The sequence below is a fragment of the Pleurodeles waltl genome, chromosome 9, assembly GCF_031143425.1.
Source record: "Pleurodeles waltl isolate 20211129_DDA chromosome 9, aPleWal1.hap1.20221129, whole genome shotgun sequence".
In the NCBI taxonomy this organism is placed as follows: Eukaryota; Metazoa; Chordata; class Amphibia; order Caudata; family Salamandridae; genus Pleurodeles; species Pleurodeles waltl.
In genome coordinates, this window is record NC_090448.1 from 477,721,838 (window position 1) to 477,742,368 (window position 20,531).

At 42.2% G+C, this 20,531-nt stretch overlaps 1 protein-coding gene across 1 annotated transcript in view; it reads left to right on the top strand.

Annotated features, from left to right (window-relative positions):
• The window catches only part of LOC138258649 (inverted formin-2-like), a 319,153-nt gene that overhangs the window by 70,610 nt on the left and 228,012 nt on the right, over window positions 1–20,531 (top strand). Inside the window, exon 2 of the mRNA XM_069205971.1 lies at window positions 18,984–19,794. Within this exon, the coding sequence (XP_069062072.1) occupies window positions 19,128–19,794 (667 nt within the window). The 5' untranslated portion in view covers window positions 18,984–19,127. The remainder of the gene's footprint in view (window positions 1–18,983; window positions 19,795–20,531) is intronic.

Below are 20,531 nucleotides of genomic sequence, written 5' to 3' on the forward strand. Positions count from 1 at the left end.
CTTCCCATTGAAGCCTCTCTGGCCTCCCCCACGTGATCGGAAGAGAAATGCAGAGCATTTCTCTTCCGATCGCGCTGGAAGCGGAGATTCCAGCGCGATGGGAGGAGGCCTCTGTGACAATCGCGCGCTGATGTCACGTGAGTCGGGGGTGGAAGGGGAACGTTTTTACCTTCCATCCCTGCCTTGGGGGGGAACCCCACAGAGGGAGCGCTAGCGCTCCCTTTGGGTTCTGGGCACAGGACGTAATGGTTACGTCCTGGGCACACGCGCACTGTGCCTCAGTACATAACCATTACGTCCTGGGCACAGGAGGGGGGATATATGGAGATATATATATATATATATCTATATCAATTCCAGCTGTGAACAGACCTCAGATGAAATCATAGAATAATATAAGGAATCAATTTGTATCTTTTTCTTGAAATACAAGGTAGACTATTATAAGGCAGAAACACAAAGCTTAGGGAATAGAAAGGTACACGTGCTCATCAAAAGCACTCGCTTCAAATGAAGGAATATTAGGGCTGATTTATATTTTGGCGGACAAAGTTATTGCAGTCAAGACGGGTCATGTCAATGTCTTTTGAAGTTCGGTGCAGGGCTCTGTCAGCATGACTGAGCCCTGCACCAAACTTTTCTTTATTTCCAAAAAGAAAACCCTGAAGCAGGATTTGCCTGGTGGTGAGGGCAAGTAGAAAAACAGCTATGTCCACCCATGTAGCCAGTTCTCCAAGGACCCTTAATCGTTAAGGTCAGCGGAGAAGTTTGGCCATGACAGAGACAGTAGTTTATACCCTGATCAAATTATTGTCCACTTGATTTTAAATAAGGTGGGCGGACCATAATGTTGATGATGGCACACTCCATTAGGAAGGAGCATGCTTACCGCCAACGTTTTAAATTGGCCCTTTTGCCTGTTAATTTGATCCAGAAATCGACACCTTTTTTTGTGTAATTGATACAAAATATAAAACTGCAAAAAAGCACAAATATGAAAAGGTATACCCTGTTGCTAATAGTGACTTCAATAGTAATGATACAAACAATTCAAATTATCCTGCATTAAGCAAAAGATCTAATGCATGTAAAAAAATTGGACAATTTCAAGCTGCACTTATGAGTTCAGGCTCCTATCTGAAGACAAGCATTGTAGTGGTATCAGATCTAGGATATTCAAATTTAAGGCAATCTCATTTTAACTGTAGATCATTTAACAGGTTCTACAAATTCACAACGTGTGAAAGAATCAATTTTCATTGCAGGTATGGTTGATACCTTCATTGAACTGAGGGTGTGACTCTGTCACCTATCACTATTTTGTTTGATGTGACATTTCCAAAGAATAAGACCATTTCAAATTGTCATGCTCCGATATCCTTCTTAAAGCATTTGGAGAGTGACACTGATATGTTTAGATTTTATGAAAGTAGTCTTCAAAGCCTGGGTAGTTCCTCTGTACCTAAAGATCTATGTATGGTAATGACATCTTGGGATGGCAGCATCTGGCCAAAATAGCGCTGTATCTTAAATGAGGATGTAGCACCCCTCTGGTAATGGGGGGGGGGGGGGGGGGTGGAGGGGTTACCTATTCCCCCATGTTGCTTGTGCTAATAAGTTGAGTCTGTTTTGAAGAAATTCCCATATGTTTTTTGTGAATCATGTAGGTACCATGCTGGATTTGAGCATTCAATAAAACGGAGGCCCAATGATTTACCTCTAGCTCACAAAGTCAGACCTGTCCTTTTAAGTGTTGGAGACACGCTCACAAAATGTAGTCTCAACTAGCAACAAAGTGCCCCCCACTTCTGTCCGTCTTGGACAAGCTTCTATACAGTACCCCTCCTGTTCCTCAGTGTCTTAATTTCTGTTTTGACAGTTCCCCTCCAGGCATTTTTTGGCATGCCTCTGTCTACCTATCTGGAATTGAAGCTCTAATTGGAATGTATAGTACAGTACATGACATCTCGTAGGTCTACACCATAGGCATTTGCCTCCTGCTCAAACAAAAGGGGTTGCCTGTCAAGTGTAAGTGCAGAATCAAACCTACCCCTTGCTGTTTCAGAAATGCTCCATCATGGAGAGCTGTATAATGTAGAAGGCTCCCTTGGCATGCACCCACCATGTCAGGCATGCAGTATTTTCCATACAGATGGCATCTATGAAGTTTCCTGCCCCACCCTCTTTAATTCATTTGCTTCTCATTCAGAAGGGAGTCACCTTAGTGAATTGTAGGCCAGAAACTATTTTGTAAGCCAGGCCTCCCGGAACAACACAGTGAAGGTATGTTTCAGGGTCATGTTCCATCTCCAGAAACATTTTATAGATTCAGTAAATCTAGTGCCCCATATATTTTCTTCCATCTGGTCTGTTCTCACACAGAAAAGTGCATCTCTTGCTTCATGCTATTAGCTGTTTGGTTGCTTCATTCCAGCTTTTATTACAATGAATAAGGAACTATTTTATTTCAGAAACATGCAGTGTCATCACACATTACATTGTTTAACTCCACACATTATACACAGCCTACAACCCCTTACCATAAATACCTAATGTACTATACTTATCTACCTACCATAACTAGTTCACCATTCGTATGTCTTCACACCTACCTAACTGCCCCTATAGTGTTCCCATACTATTCTATACCAAACTATCATGCCCACATACTATACTCCTCCTGCTGATCAAACTCCAGCCTACCATATCTACTTCTCTAGATACCTACTATACAGAAGTCATTCATACCTACCACACAACTGATCACGCCTCCCATACCTACCAACCATATCCCCCATATATAACCTACCAGAACTACAGAACCTTATCACCCCACCTCCCTATTCCTAACCTACCATGCCTATCTATAGATCATACTTAACATACTGTCTAACCTGCCATACTTAGAACTTCTGCCCACTATGCCTGTCTACCACACCTAATCTTGATCTCATTACTGTAGCTACCTACGACGTCTAAAACCCAACATAAAACTAATCTCTAAAGTATATACCCTATCCAAAGGTATCTACATATATTTTAGGAAGACTGAGACTCCGGATTGCCAGTTCCAAAACACTTCTAATCAACTTTAGAGAGTCATCAGAAAAGTCAGCAACGCAACCCTGACCGCACCATCAGACTCTTCAATGAATTTTCTTGATGGCCATTGTGTAACACTTCTAAGCGATGTACCCAACACCCAGGCTACTCCGACTAAGATTAAAATGATTAGGCCCAGCTATAGGCATTAGTTTCTGGCTTCATTCAACTCTCGATCTCCCTGTTCAATGTACTGGTCGAAGCAAGTCACCTAGCTGACTCACCATCAAGTCACATGAAGTGAATTAAAATGAAAGTTACATTCAAGGGTATCCTGCACTTGGCACAAAAGAATTACACAGATAGACCGGGCTTAAAAGAAATTGTCAAACTACTCTTAAATTGAAACAAACCATTCCAGTTTCATAGGTCTGATGGGGAGTTTGTCACCACTTGTCCCCATTAATGTTTAGCAGTTTACCTTTAAAGTAAAACATTTGATTCGGATGAACTCTAAACAGCCATGACATTGAGACCTCAAGGTGAGCTGGTCATATAGGAATGTAACCTATATCTCCAGTTGCTGTGCAACACTGGTGGAATATCTTCTAAAGCATCATTGCAGTATAGCATTTGATCCAGCAAGTTTCTGATTGCCTGTGCTCTTTCTGTAATGATGAGTTTACTTCATCTCCTTTATTAAGCCCAATCACTCTTCTGGCTACTTAGTTCTGGATCCCAAGGCTTTTAAGAGTTTGTTTAAAAGATGACATTATGTTCATCTTGCTTGGCGCTCCTAATAGCTCTGACAATCCTTTCTCTATCTTTTGCCATTTTTTAGTTGAAATCTGGAGAAGAAAAAAAAAGTAGTAGCAAAAAGCTTGATCAGTGAGTTAGCATCGGTAAGAGAGACCACAGCAGTGTTCTTAATGTATTGAAAGATTGTTACTCAATTCACCCAATCCCCAACTACCATGAGCTACCACCAATTTACTTAACATTCACAGTGGGGCCACAAGCGTCAGCTGAGGCATGCTGGTGTTATGTAAAAGCCAGCTATCATGCATCCAACCCTTGCTCTGCTCAATTGAGTCAAGGTCAAGTGGTCTTTCTCACTCTGCTTGAGGGCAAAAGCTGTTGTTTTACATTGGCACAAATGTGAAACTCTATCCACTGAGCTTACAATTCCTGTAGAGGGTTAATGGGTATCCTCTCTGGATAACCTCTGGGCAACAGACTCTGCATTCAAGGTTATCTACATTCTCCACTGAACCATCAGTTCCAATGGCCTATCCTCCATCCTAATAAAACTGGAAAAATACTGACTGAAAAGGCCCTCCACTCAAGGCTGGTGCCTTGGATGATGATTTTTCCCCAAAAGAAGAAATAACAAGGGCAGAAACCATATGGGAGTCTTTGGGCTAAACTGATAAATGTTCAAAACCCCTTAGAGTTTGAGAAGGTGGTAAAAAATGTGTTTCTTATAAAATGATAAAAGGTTTAACCAAAAATCAGCAGACAGTCATTCGCCTTCACAAGCGAATACAGATGCCCAGGACTCAGGGTCTTGCCCACCTTAAAAATGGAACCAATTATTCAAAGAAGGTATGCAACACCACATTCATACTTATCACTCACTCTCCATTAGTCGACTCTTAGTGACACAATTTCAGCATCCTCTGCCAAACATGTACAACACAAACACTTCATATGTCAGCCATGCTTTATTCTTCTACCCTTTTAACCAAGTACACAAACTTGGTTTAAGCATCGTTTTTCTGCCCCATTTTCACTTTAATTCTTGGGGAGGTGCTGAAACAAAATAAAAGGACACCAGTGGTAGTCGAGCATGACACACCTACCATACTTGATGACCAGAATATACCAAATTGAGCAACACTGTGAGTAAAGTGTTTCAACCCCTCATCTGGTATATGAAGTGCTCTATAAATGCAACAGCAATAAACCTGTGAATATCATATGAGAAGGTACTTCTGTAGTGAATTAAATCTCTAGTCAATTGCCTTTTTTGTTGTTTACGTCAGCTAAATGGATCTTTGGGCCTGAAGATTACGTTGTTTCATCAAAGCAAAACAGTGTAATTACACATGTACATATATGGAGTTCCAGATAGATTAATTCTCTACTCTGATCACTAATACTACTCCAACAAGGAAGGAAAAAGGGTGTGTTTTCCTCAACAAGATTAAAATTGGTGATCCGTGGTTCACACCGATTTCGGCAACAGATACTTAACGGTCCTACCATGACTGCCTCCTTTAGTATTCATTATGACTGAACTATGCGGTTCCCTGGCCTACACCAATGAACGCCCTCGGGGTCACATGCATCTGAAAACAGCTTGTCAAAGAAATTGAACAAAAAAGTCTAAAAAAGCATTGAAGTTTTCATTTAGAAAGGGAAGACAAAACTTTAGGCTTGGCCTGGCACTCCTGCCCGTACCCCATCTGCACCCTGGTCTCCAGCCGTGGCGAATATGCAGCAGCTGTGCGGAGTAGAGAGCTGATGCTGCTTGTGTTCCTTTCAGTACTTCTTTTTTTTTTTTTTTTTTGCTGCAGGTGTCATTACACTTACATAAATCATAAATTGAGATCAAGCTATCTTGACCACAGTTCTTTCAGGCATAAATAACCCAACAACATATAAGCGAATAATGAGGGGGCCATACATCTCAACCTCTACTTTTCCATTCCTAACCTAATTCTTCTCCTGGTTGCTCATTTTCCCCCATATGCCCTGATATCTCCACAAAGCTCCAACCCTTTGAGCATACAATTTTTCCTTTGTCCATACTGCCTCCATCTTTGCCTTCCATGCCACATAGGTAGGGGGTATTGATGATTTCCACGCTTGGAGAATCAACAAATTTAGCTATTAAGGTAGCCACGAAAAATGATTTGGTTGGAATAAATAGTCTAGCCTGCATGTTGCGTAACACCCCATAGTGCCACCAGTGGGTTAGGAACTAATTCATACGATATCATAACACTAATTCTCTGCAAAATCTTCTCCCAATACGCTGTCAGATGCTTACACGAAAAACTCATATGGAGCCAATCACCCTGAATCATTTGGCAGCGGGTATAGTTCCTTTAATCTAGCTGTTTTTTTTTTTTTTTTTTTTTGTTTTTTTTTATTCATCCCCCTCCACCCCAAGTGCTTTTTGTGACAATTTGTTATGCCTTAATTGTTGTAGTCCTGTTTTGCACCCTGTAAGGTTTTTATACCTTAACCAAAAACTGGGAAATTGTCTTAATTGAATCCCCATCATGACGCGTCTTCTACAAACTGTTGATGCCCAATCGATTTCCATAGAAAACCTAAAAAATAGCTTGATTGTGGCCATCCGTTACCTTTTCCGCTATTTGCAAAAAAAATTGAATTTGGTAATAGCAAAACTTAAGACTCCTTTGGAATGGCATTTTTCTTCCACTGCGCCCATGTCTTAATATGATCTATTAAGAAATCCGCAAAGCTCTTGAATCCTACCTCTTCCTACTTCTGAACTGTTACTTGATTAAGTTCTAATCCTACCATCCATGCATCTCGAAGTCTAAGTGACGGATGGATCTTACTAATTTGATATTTAGCTTGTATCAACTGTATACTAGTCTGAATCATTGCCGGTAGTTTCTACCTTGCCCACTTCGGGATGCGAGGGTGTTTAAGGAAATCGCTAGAGCTGTGTACCCATAATCCATCAGCATCTGGTTAAAATAGAAGTTAGCATTTGGTGTTAAAGCAGCTCTTGAAGCCCAATCTATTACAGAAGCTTCATAGTAGGTTTGAACACTAGGAAGTGCCAGCCCCCCATCTTCCACTGTAAGAGTTACCTTTTCTAACTGTAAGCGAGGTTTCTTATGGTTCCATATGAATTTTCTGATCAGTGAATCCAGCTCTCGAAAGATATTTTTAGGAACTCTAAAGACTATGGCCCTCATTCTGACCCTGGCGGTCGGCGGAGAGACGGCGGTCGGACCGCGAACAGACCGGCGGTATTAAAAATGGCATTCTGACCGCGGCGGTCCCCGCCGCGACCGACCGCTACTTCTCCACTCCGACCGCCACGGCGGTCATGACCGCGGGGCTGGAGTTTGCGCACTCCGGCCCGGCGGTCGTCCCAAGACCGCCAAGGGTATTATGACCCTGCCTACCGCCGCGGTTTCTTGCGGGCGGGAACCGCCGTGCGAACCATGGCGGTAAGCACTATCGGGGCCAGGGAATTCCTTCCCTGGCACTGATAGGGGTCTCCCCCCACACCCTCCACCCCCCAGAGGTGGTACGAACCCCCTCCCCACCCCCACCCCGACATGCACATACATGTACCCCGACATGCACACACCCCCAACATGCACATATACACACCCCCTACACACACATACACAACGGGGACACATACCCGCACACATACATGCCGACATGCGCACCTGCCGAACAGCACACATTACCCATAGACACAGCAGCACCCCCCGCCCGCATACACGCACTCACACACCCACTCTACACACTCACACGCACACCCCCATGCACGCCCACATCACACAACACCCCCCCACCCCCTCCCCTCACGGACGATCAACTTACCTTGTGCGTTGGTCCTCCGGGAGGCGACGGGAGCCATAGGGACGTGACCGCCAACAGAAGACCGCCAACAGAAGACCGCCACACAGAAATGTGGGTCGTAATTCTGTGGGCGGTGTTCTGCTGGCGTGGCGGTGGAGGTTGACCAGTCTCCACTTTCCCGCCGACCGCCAGTGTGGCTGCTGGCGGTTTTCCGGCGGAACGCTCCCAGCGGTCAGAATGCGCACAGCGGCACACCGCCGCGGTCGGCGGTCTTCACCGCGGCGGTAACTCAGCGGTCTTGCGAAAAGACCGCCAAGGTCAGAATGAGGGCCTATATTAGAAAAAACTAATAATAATAAGGGAAGGATCATCAATTTCACCAGTGCTGTCCTCCCTATAATCGTCATAGTGGATTCCTGCCATTTCTGAAATAAGCCTTGGATCTTTTTTAAAACCTTTACATAGTTCAGGTGAAAAAGATCAGCTAGATTATGGACATGTATATACCTAGGTACCTAATAGGAGTAGATCATGAAGATATCACCCAAATATCCTTTGGTAAAAGTGATGTATCTGCATTTTATAAGAGTTTCTGACTTCGACTGATTGATTTTGTACCCTCCCAAGTCTGAAAAATCCCTAATATTACAGCTCTATTGATGTTGTGTGAATCCGCCCGAAGATACAGAATTTTATCATCAGCAAATAGTTTTAACTTGGGTGCTTGAGGAAGCGGCAAATGTATATATTGATCCTGCCAAATTGCTGCCGCCAATGGCTCACAGTGCAAACCGCACTGGAGACCACGGACAACCCTGCAGTGTGCCACGTGATATATGTACTAACCCTGCTATTTGATAGTTTATTGAAATCCTGGCTTGAGCCCCAGCACATAACCTTCGTAAGGTCTGAATAAACTTCCCTGGGAAGTTGAACTTACCTAAAATCATAAACAATGCTTCCCACTGAACTAGATCAAATGCCTTCTCGGCATCAAGCATTATGATTGCCGCTGGATGATGGTTATGAGAAAATAAATCAATTGCCTGGACCAGGAAATTGATGTTGGTAGACAGCAGCCTACCTGGTAGAAATACACATTGATCTTCATGTATCAGTCCTTGTGCCACCTGAGCCATACGAACTGCAAGAATCTTAGTGAATAATTTATAGTGTTTTCCGGCAGTTTATTTTTATTTATTTTTTAGTTAATGTGCTTTTTTTTTTTTTTTTTTTTTTTTTTTTTTTTTTTTTTTTTTTTTTTTTAAACTAACCACTACAGCCCTAGAAAATGAAGGGACCTCTGCTCCTTCTAAAATTTTATTAAATAGCTCTACTAGTATTTTAGCTATTTGCCCATCTAGAACTTTATATGCTTCCACCGGAAGACCATCTTCTCTGGGAGCTTTTCTGTTGAAGGCTCCCCGTATTGTCTCTACTGCTTCAGGGAGAGTGATGGGGGGTGTTAATATATTCCAGGCTTCTTGATCTAAGCCTGCCAGCACCACTAAATCTAAATACTGTTTAATTTGTAATGAATTTGCTTGCATCGTTTCCTTGTCTAGCTTTCTATAGTGCGAGATAAATATTTTTTCTCTTTGGGTTGACTAACCATTATACCACACCCTTCATTTAAGATTGCTTTTATCAGATTAGAATTCAACTTTCTTTTAACTGACCATGATAAGAGTTGACCTACATGTTCACTTTCTTCGTATTGCCTCTGAAAACTTGTTTGTCTATTAAGTATCTCTCAATACACGTAAAACCCCTTAATTTGGTCTGAGCTCTTTCTAGTATAGATTTAGTCTCTGGATTGGGTAATATTTGATTTCTTTTTAAAGCCTGCTCCAACTTCCATTGGAGTAGATTACTTTGCTCATGAGCTGTCTTTCCTAAATGAGCCTTAAAAGAAATTGCTTCTCCCTCTATATAAGCTTTGGTGGCTCCCCAGATATAAAAAAAGAGGCTGAGTCCTTATTAATCTCTAAGAGCTCAGCAACCGATGTTTTGAGAGTTGCTACCCAGCCCTCCTTTGTCAAGAGAGATTTGTCCAAACTCCATTGTGGCGATTCAGTTGGTTTCCTGACTCCTTAATACTAACCCAAGGAACGGAGTGATTGGAAAATGGATTAGCAAGTATCCCTGTTGCATCAGCGCAAATGAGATTAACATATAATCAGTCCTTGATGCAGTATTGTATCTTTTAGAATAGCATGTAAATTCTCTTGACTAAGGATGATCGACCCGCCACACATCCACCAATGCTAAATCCGAGATCAGTTTAAAAAGCAGAGAGAATCTTGGCGTATTCCCTGTTTTATTCCTGTGTGAAGTGTCCGATTGGACATTAGGTATGTTATTAGTCTCCTCCTATTATAAAGTAGCCTGAAAGTGAAGATAGGTACGCATATAAATCCCTCATTGGTGCTATATCGTCCTCTATTGGACCATAAAAACTTACAAAGTGAATCACCTTAATTGCCATTATGGTAGTAACTATTACCCATCTTGACTGCGGCTCTCTAAACTCTCTTTACCATTCCTGAGAATTTGCTAGAAATCAAAATGGCCGCACACTGTACTGCGGCATTAGCCGATACAAAAAATGAATGGACAATAAACACTGGCAGTTTAGTTAGCGTAGCGTTAGCCTTAAAATGGGTTTCCTGCAGAAGAAAAACTTGTACTTGAGATGTTACAAGGCAGTTAAGTATTGCTTGAAGTTTAACATTATTGGCCCCATTTAAATTACATGAGGCTATTTTTACCTGATACCCTCTCATTCCTCACATTCAAACCAGCCATCTCCATGGTCAATTGCTCTTCATCTGGATTTTTTTAGCACATTGCCGTCCTCTACATCCTGAAAGAAGGGATATTATTGACTGACCTCCACCTGCATTTTTCCCCAAGCTTCCACCCTGTGCTCTTCTCCCCCCTTCACCCTCTTGCACCCTTTGTCGTTGAGGGCTTTGCCCGTCTTGGCCCCTCTCTCCCATGACTCCCTGGTGCCCCCCTGCTCCACCCACCCCCAGCAATACCCACCCAATCAGGCTTCACTCCCCACCCGCCCCACACCCTAGCGAAGAGTGCGCTGACATGGCACTCCTAGAGCCTAATCACAAGGAGCAACAAGGCGGCAGGGCAGAGGAACCAAAGGAAGAAAAAAAAACATAGTGCGGCAATTCAAGTGAGCACAATATTTCCAAAGAAACAAGATGTTCCCAATTTCCCCCTTCTCTTTCCCTTTCTTCCTTCTCCCCTCCCTCCTTTCTTTTCCTCTTCCTCCTCTCTTCCCCTCTCTGCCCCACTCTACTTCCCCCCAACCCCCATTGTGTTCTTAATCCACCTGCCATAAACCACATCATCCCCTTTTTAACCATTCTAGAACATTCTTTGCTTCCTGCATGCCCTGTAACACATGCACTTGTCCTTTATGAAATACTTTGTTTGGCTAATTGCACAATACCAGCCAGAGCCCCCAGTCTCTTAAACTCATCTATCAGTCCAACAAATTATCTGTGCCGGTGGGCAGCTGCAATGGACATCGGAGAACATGCGAAAACTGAAACTGTCACCAGACTTATGGCTTGAGAGCGAATTTGTTCCCTAATCCGATAGTCACCAAAATTGAAAAGTATTGTACAAGGATACTTTGAATTTGCAGGGCGCGTAAATGGCACCCTATGTGCTCTCATGATTGAGAGATCTGCTTCAGTATTTGCCTTTTTTGGGAGGATGCTGTTATATAAGATCAGAGACTACCTTAGTTACAGATGAAGATGCCTCTGTCTTCAGGGACTCCCACGAACCTAAGATTTGAACGTCTGGATCTATTTTACATCTCGTCCAACTTTAATTGAAGTTTGGCAAGTTCTGATTGGATCCGAGATACTACCAACTCTGCTTGATTTTCAACATCTTCTAAATCAGAGATTCTCTGCTCCACTTGGGATCCGCTTGTGAGAGATTGATTAGGTGAGTATTCAATTGACTAAGCTGATCCTTAGTATCCTTGCAAGCTTCCTCCTGAGATAGTTTTATAGCTTGAAGCTCCACTAATATCTGCCCCATCCATTTCTACATTAAGGGGGTACCAGTTATCCTGTATGCCAAGTTATCCGTATTGTTGATGATAGGGGAGGGAGTTCGAGGAGGTATACTAACATTAGATGATGTTGGATCAGACAACGCGAAGCTAGAAGCTTCTAGTACAGGATTTGCAGTTTTTCTGGAAAATAAATTGTTGTCCATTGCGCTTTCTTTGACCGGCAAGAGTGCTTTCTCATGCCTTCGATTCCCCCTTTAGCGTTCTTGCTAGTGGTTAAAAACAGGAGGTAGGCAGGTTTCTCCTTATGTTGTAAGTTTACAAGAGATACTGCAAGGGGGAGGTTATTAGATGCAGCTAAAATGGGTGAGGAGGTATGCGGCTCCCTAATCTGTTGCTCAATGTGGCAGCAGCGGGTTGAGAGAACAGCTCAGCGAGTTGCATTGATCGTAGTGCTACTTGTTCAGGACATTTTGGCGGGCTGGCCTCTATAGATGGAGAAAGGGCTGGAGAGGAAAAGGGGGGGGGGGTGATAAGTCTTGTGTTTCTGTGGATTCCCTCAAAGTTCCCCCCCAGATCTCCTTCAGAGCTAAACCTTTGCTTGGCTGTGGTAGGAGTCAGTCTTAGTATTAGGTCCCCTCCCATTGTCCGTGCCTTATAACCCGTATCTCGTGGCATGCGTTTCATTATAGTGTTGGATCAAAGGCGTTTACAGTGGGGGGAGATGAAGCAAGGAGAGGTCAGAGGAGACCGGAAAAAAGTAGACAAAGTGAAAATCCTGAATAGGGACGTGGGCTGCTTCTGTCACTCCCTTGACCCCACAGAAGCGCCCACTGCACTGATGCAATGCTGCTACGACCGGTTGCTCATTCTCCCTTTCCTCCTAGGCCAGGTGGGTACTGGGTACGGTGTTTAGGTTCAGACCAGTCCCAAAAAAGCAATGTGGTATCTCTATTTGGTAGCGGCCCCCCAACCTTTTTGCAAAGCGAATTACTCAGCTGGCCTTTTGCCCCCTCAACAGCCGCTAGGTATTCTCCTGGCCTTCTTCCAAAAAAAGGCTTGCCCTAATAAGTCCCCTAGTATATAGCTTCCATCTTTGTGGCTAACCTCACATAGTTCAACAGTCTTTTCCACAATAATGGCTGTTCCCCCTCACACTACTTCTGTTGCCATCTGATCCAAACCCCCCCCACCCAAAAAAGAAATTCCCCCAGCCCCTCCTGATCTTAAGCTGCACACTGCCTCAATTACTTATCTTTTGGTTTTCTAATCTTGTTCTTTTGTCCTTTCTGCTTGCCTCAACTTCATGTTCAGAGCCTCGGGGGTGGGGTGGGGGGGTCGTGTAGATGTAGATGCATAGAAAACCAAACACTCCACCATGCAATTGCTGCGGCCATCCGATTGCTGCAGCCTGTAGATTCAGGGCCTGACTGTTACTGGGGGGCCGTTCCGCTTGGCGCACTGTACTCTGCTGCCACAAAGTCCTTCACCAAGGGCGGATCTGCCAGATCCATATTGCTGTACTGACGTACTGCTCGAGCTGCATTGCCGGTCAGCCAGTCGCTCTCACAGGAGCTGGAACCAGGGGGATTGGGGGAAGGGGGCTGGATGAAGCCGCCTAGGCGCCATTGTGCTCTGCCCGCCATCTTGCCACTCTGGGGCTCAGTCATGAAGCATGACGGGAGCTCCACGTCCTTTCCTTTCAGTTCATAGTATAGCACACCCTCGCCTCCCATCCAACAAAACACCTAGACAAGCCTGGCCCAGATTAACCATTTGATTAGATATTCACAAAAAAAAGCAAGGGGGCTGTTTTTACCAATTAATAAATCTTGGGATAGTTGACCTCAAAAGTTCCCAACAGTTGCAATCCGTTTGACCTTTTGTTGCTAAACATGAATAGGCTGTACTCCAATATTATCCTTGATGCTTAAAATGTTTTCACATGCTTCTGTGGAATGTGCTGCTCTGAGTCGACGTTCTTGAACTCCCTTTTCCTCTTTGGTAGCAAGGACTCCTCTGGCTTTGATCCCTTGAGCCCAACTGGCCCCTGTAGTTTAATTTTCTAGTTCAAAGTGGTTCAGGTGTATCATGGCTAAAGAACATGGGTCTACTGCGTTAAGCGTTCATGGGGATTCTTACCACACGTCAACAGATCAATGCTTCTGTGGTGAAGAGAGCTCGGTGTGAGTAAAGCCCTTTGCTGCTTCAAAAAATCACCTTCGGCACACAGCACTTAAAGTGAAATTTACAGACTGAAACCAGTTCGTGTCCTGCGATACCGATACTTGTGTTCAGTCAGTCCGCATTACTGCCTTACATCTAGGTGTTCACCCAATCACTCCCATAACTGTTCTAAAGGATCCTAATGTCCACCTATTCGATCGTTTGACAGCAAAGTGGCTCAGCAAGTTCCTATCTGATCTTGGTGCTTAAAGGACAAAATTAGTTATTTTCACCACAAAGCATGGCAGGTTTACAAATGTGTTAATAATCCAATTCCATAACAAAATCAAGAAAAAGTATCATTATTTACTGCTGTTTAGAGGTTTAGTGAAAGTGTAAATTGCCTGCTTTGCTTTCAAAGAATGTGAAATCTTTACTAATACAGTTGTTAATTATAAGCAAATTGGAAAATAACCTTAAAAAAATAATAATTTAATATATAAAGTTGGAGATGTAGAGAAACTGAAAAAGTTGGATAACCTCATAGTACCAAAATATCCAACCAGGACGTCTAACCATGTTCAAAGGGTAGAGTCAGATAAATGGCCTGCTGCCTTAGACCTACAGAAACTTTTTTTTTTTTTTTTTGAACCAATATACAAATGCCATTCAGCAACAATCGCCTATGGCTGCATAGTCTTAGCAATATCACAGTAGGTTTTGCTTTCCTTTTGTTTGAGTCACATTTCTCTGGGCTGTCTTTTTAAAGTGACTGCAGTTGTATTCTCGATCATTTCTTTGTTGATATAAGTTTTATATCTTGTTTTATTTATATGGGGTCTCTTGTTTCATGAAAACTACTTCATCCTGAAGATAGTTTCATGGATGAATACATTTTGAGACCGAAACTATGACGGACAGCCCATATTTCGCTGAAATAGCCTTGAATATTTATCTGATCTGATATGTTCTTCCGACGTACATTCTCAAAATATATTAAGAAAGTGGGCTTGTAGTATGTTGAAATTTGTCGACAATATTAGGATATATTTGTATGACTGTATTATATCAGATTTGATTTACTTGAAACATAATTGTTATAGAATTCCCCCCACCCCAACCTTGTGTTTTTCACGTCTTTACTGTATACTTGGTTCTTAATATAGATTTATCTTAGGATACACCTGCTGTTTGTTGTGATTTTTCTTTTATTTAGATCATAATTAAGTTCTGTTTATTTCAAATTGCAATTAATTAAATTTGAACGTAAATAAGACTTCTATAAGCAAGGTACAAAGTACACAACAATATCCTTTTGTTGGCACCCTTAAATGTAATTTTCAGTACCCAAGCCCATAAGGGTACACTGGGTTGTCCTTCTTTTTTTGTTATTAAATAGATACCAGGTCCAACACTCTTGGAGCCCTTTTTTTTTTTTTTTTTTTTTTTTTTTTTTTTTGCATTAGTTGCAGAAGTGATCCCCCTCCATAAGTGTGGGAAATAAGTTGTAAAGTAAAACTGTAATGAGTGCAGGTATTTGGCCCTGTAGAAGGATACAAATGAGCTCCATTGGAAGCCTTTTGGCCCCATGGCTCCATTGTATCTGCTGGACCCAATTAATCCTCCTATTTCACTCACTGATTCCCCCATCACCTTGCCCGAAAGGGAGGCCTTATTGGTGTGTCCCCACACTGATAGCATGTCCAAATGGTCATCTTAGTTTAGCTTTGAATGTTTTCATTACAACGCTGTTAATAAATTATGATGCAATACCTTCTTCAGATGGGCACTGCCTATCCATGCTTTTTGCTTCCCGTATGACATGTATTTTCCACTCATGGCCCTCAAAGACTGTAGGTTTATCATTGTGTTGGATCAAACCTTTAATTTACGCATAGCCATTGCCAGTACTTTTTACTGAGCCATTACCTTTGGAGTGAACCAGTGGGTTTCCATTAACTGTTAACCTTGACACAGTGGTAGCAACACAAAGAAATTAAACCAAAATGGTGATGCACCGCTAAGGGAGCAACTATTCAGAAATGTTAAACAGTCCAATACTCCAGTGATGATGAGAATGCAAATCTTCCATTTAATACTGTTCAATTCGTACAGAAGACTGTTACATCACAATATATATAGGTTAGACAGCCAACGTGTTTCGCCCATCAAGAAAGGGCTTCTTCAGGGCTGTAATGTAACATAAAACATGAATATACAATTTACAAAAAAAGAGAAAAAGAATGAGTGCGGAGACAATGTACTACATGACAAAATGACCAAAATCCCTACTGCAACCTGTGCAAAAGTCCAGGAGAACATATGATCATGCGTGAGTATTATCACATTCAAAAGGAAAGTATCTTAAGTTATTTTGAAATATATGGGATATAGCTGGTAGCGACACTCTAGCACTGAGAGCATAACACAATTCCAACGTTCTGGGCCTGTAGCCCACAGTGTCACAGCCATCTGGAGAGTGACTCTGAAGTGTAAGGTAAGAGGGTATCCAATTTACCACCTGACTTTCTGCAGCAGCCTTATTCTTTATAAACTGCTAGAATCCCAAGGGAGTATCAGCATCTAATCCCTTCGCCAAAGTGGCTATTTACTGATCTCAAAAACAAAATTATGCACAATGTTCACGTTCTGATCTGTGGCAAATATGTAAAACAGAAGTGATCAAAAAGTTCCAAGGAAATAATCCCTGCCAAACGGTGCTTGAAAAACGGAGTGCAGCTATGGGAAGTAGTTTAGGGAGAGGCTTTTTAGGGCACATAATTTGAGGCACTGATCACCTAAGACTTTCCTGCAACCTCCCTCTTATGAAATGGAATCACAGCATCTGGAATTTCCTAGCAAGTATTTAATTTTCACAACCCATCATGTTCTAAATTGCTAAGCATTAAAGTTGTGAGTCACTAGAGATCGAAGATCTCCATTATCCAGTTTCCTCCATTGTAAGTACCATCAATAAACACCAAATGATTTGCTAGAGGCGGCTTTTTGCTTAGCACTTGGGTCAATTAAACTATTTAGCAGCATTTCAGTAGCAATGTAGTATTCAAGGTGATGACTTCCAAGCAAGGTTTTTTAGAAATGGGAATAGCCAAGCTCTGTTACTGAACTGCAGGTAAAGAAGAAGAAAAAAAAAAAAAAAAGAAAATTGTTGCCCAAAAGTTTGGGCATAATCACCACGTTTTCGGAATACGTGAGATACCAGATGGTTACATCTGTGCTAGAACATCTTGGCCCTGACCATTCTTTAAAGTTGCAGCAAGTCAGGTGTACATATCCTGCAACATGAACAACAAGGACTTCCTTCCTAATATATCTTTCTCCTCTCATCTTAAAATTTGTAACCTTACTATTTGCTTGCTGCTGTTGTGCTCTTAACCAAAGGCCTTACTAAACATACTTTTGGTATTTGCAGTGATTAGGTAACGGATGATGCAGACTTTGGGACAAGCAGTGCACAGTAACATTCCCTCTATTTTGTGGTTTGGAGCCGGATATCCACCCCCCAAGCAAGTCCATCTGTTTGTGAAATATCTGGATCTGCCTCTCTTGTTTAAGTAAATTTTGTTTCATAGGCTCAAAGCCTCGCCAACAAAATGGAGGCAGAAATCTGAATAGATCATTGAGCTTTCCAGTTTTTGAGTAGCTGGATGAGTCTGCCGAAGGGTAGTTAAATAGGCTCGTTTACAATTAATTTGGAAACTCCTGACGCAGCAACCTTGAATGCTAAGCTGTCCTGCAGTGGAATAAACGCCAGCTCCGGTGCTACTTCTGAGGTGGTGCTTTCCAGTAATGCAGCAGTGTGTGCCCTAAATGTACCCATTGTAACCGCTGATGAAGAGCGGATAAATGTGTAATGCGGTTTTCATCTGTGTGAATAGTTGCTGATGAAGTCCAAGAGAAAGCACTGTTTCTAGATGGCTGTTTAAGAGGAGCAAGAGGGCAATACTAGCATACAGGACTGTTCGGTGCACCCTGTATGCACCCATAGGCATGCAGCATTAAGCTTCATTTGAATATAGGCATAAGGTCTGATGCACACAGTATCTAGTTACCACTTGCAAAATAGTCTAACACTGTTGCAAAAATTAAAATTGGATTGCTACATGGTGTGGTGGCTAATTTGGTTGGACACATTTAGCCTGTCCTTTTCTGTTTTTAGACAGTGGCAGATGACAATTCATCTGTTTCACTTTTGCAAGACCATAAAGTCTAGAATCCTGTAAAGTAGCCTCTTCTGTGGCATCATTTTTGGACCTTAAACACATAACCATGTTTACCTGAAGTCACCAAAATGGTTTAAGATCTGATACTTAGTTTCAGATTTAGAAATTGTTTGCTAGGCACAAGCAAATGTTGGTCATCATGGAAATGTTATGGACCCATATGTAACTTCTGTAGATTTTGTAGACATAGGATGGAAAATTCATTGTTTGTGGCAGGAGTTTGTTGTCTCATAATACATGAATGCAACCAGCATTTGGCACTTGTAAGTCACAGGAAGATCAGCACCAATTGTGTTTTCAGGGTCCGCCCAACCAAATTTGTGCTGTTTTTATGGTGCATAAAGCGTTTAATTGGAAAGATTATGCGGAAGATGTAAAATAATTTTGTAGGTGCCCAAGAGATGGTGTAGTTGTCAACCAGATAGGCTGTGTTGCAGGTCGTGATGGCTTAGTAAATGATGTAGCTTATTTATAAGATGGTGTAGGCCATCCAGGGGACCAAGTGGAGTTCCATCCCCATAGGGGTGATCTGATAATGTTTCTTCAGTCCCCGCATGAGACTTATTACAATAAGTAAAATGCTCTTAAAAGGAGGAGGGGCACAATGTGGATTCTCTTCATGGAGTATGAAGTTGGTGTTATTAAAGTTGCTCTGACAAGCACAGATACTATTTTCTAGATTAAAACATAAAAAACATTGTTGTGCTCAATTTGTTAAGGAATTATTTTCAAAGGTGCCTTTACTACTGGGGATCTTACTTTGTTTTTTAATATTTAGTGAATGCAGTTTCCTACAAACAGCTAACTTGTAAGGTCAGTTATTCGGCATCAAGAACTGAGCACACTGCCCCACCTATAGAATACTGACCATTTATATTTTACGTTTTTTCTTATAGTGAAAGAAAACACAATGGATAAAAATTGTCGAAAGAGGAAGTTATGAAGACATTTTTAAAACGAGGAACAGTGAATACACTTGCAGCATTTTTAACTAGTCCAAACTGAAAAGACTGAAGCTGTGAAAGAAAAAAAAAAATAGAATGTGTCAATCTCGGTTGAGATATTGCGACCATAGCAAAACTAGGCAGCAAAAGGTCTCTTTGAAGCCGTCCAAGCAACAAGAGTCCCTGCCTCATTCATATGAAATCGAACAGTCTCCTCCAACTCTCTCACTGCCTGCCTTGGTAGGTGGGCCTCCTGAATCTGTTCCACTGCCTGTCATGGTGGGTGTTCCACCTAAAGCTTCTCCGCAGCCTGCCACAGTGGGAGGGCCACCTCCAGCTTCTCCACTGCCTTCCTCGGTGGGTGTTCCAGATCCAGCTCTTCCACTACCTGCTATGACTGCTGGATCTCCACTAGCTCCTCCACTTTCCTGCATGTTTGGTGGGGCGCCACCAGCTCCACCACTGCCTGGCATGTTTGGTGGGGCACCACCAGCTCCACCACTGCCTGGCATGTTTGGTGGGGCACCACCAGCTCCACCACTGCCTGCCATGTTTGGTGGGGCACCACCAGCTCCACCACTGCCTGGCATGTTTGGAGGGGCTCCACTAGCTCCTCCACTGCCTGGCATGTTTGGCGGGTCTCCAACTTTTCCAGGCATTCCTCATCCTCAACTTAATAGAAATACCTTTAACAGTGCCCGAAGGCCAACACTGAAAATGAAGAACTTGAACTGGCAGAAGCTTCCTACCAATGTACTGAGAGGTATGCATTTGCAATTCTTCTGTAATGGGGGCACAAGACCAGCAGGTCTGTTGCAGTTTTGTTTTGGAAATTAACCGGTGTGTAATATACATTCTTGGGGGTAATAGCTTATCTGACCAGTTGTATTACATTGATAGTATTAATGTTTTAATCATTATTAATTACATGTTTTAAAGGAACATAATTTATAGAATGTGGTCTGTCAGTTTTATCAGGAAATGTAAATGTTTAAAAAAAAAAAAAAAAAAAAAAACTAGCTGTGGCTTGGGAGAACACTTTGGAATTATCAATGCGTAATGTGGATTTTAAATTGTTCTCCTGTGCATACTATATATGATTCTATGGAGGTATTAGAGGTTTGAATTAAGTGTTTCTCTAAGACTTAAAAAAAATATGGGTGTTCAAATGTGTTATTTTAAGGGTCTGAAGAAGTGTGCACATTTGTTTCATCTAGTTAATATTAGATGGCACCCTCTCTATTCATATTTTTCTAAGTGCAAGTTAAAATTCTTAGGTTTTCTATGAAATTGGAAGGAAATCTATTCACTGACCACTTACAGATAAACCATGAGAAAAAAAATGAGGTAGCAGACAACATTTATTTTTCAATAAATTGAAGTATCACTGAGGCATTTTGATGATTCGGCTGGACTTTGAATCAGATGGGTGGTGAATATGAACATTTGTAGCCTCTAAACTATCTAAGGATATCTCCTTCAAAACGAACACTTCTCAGG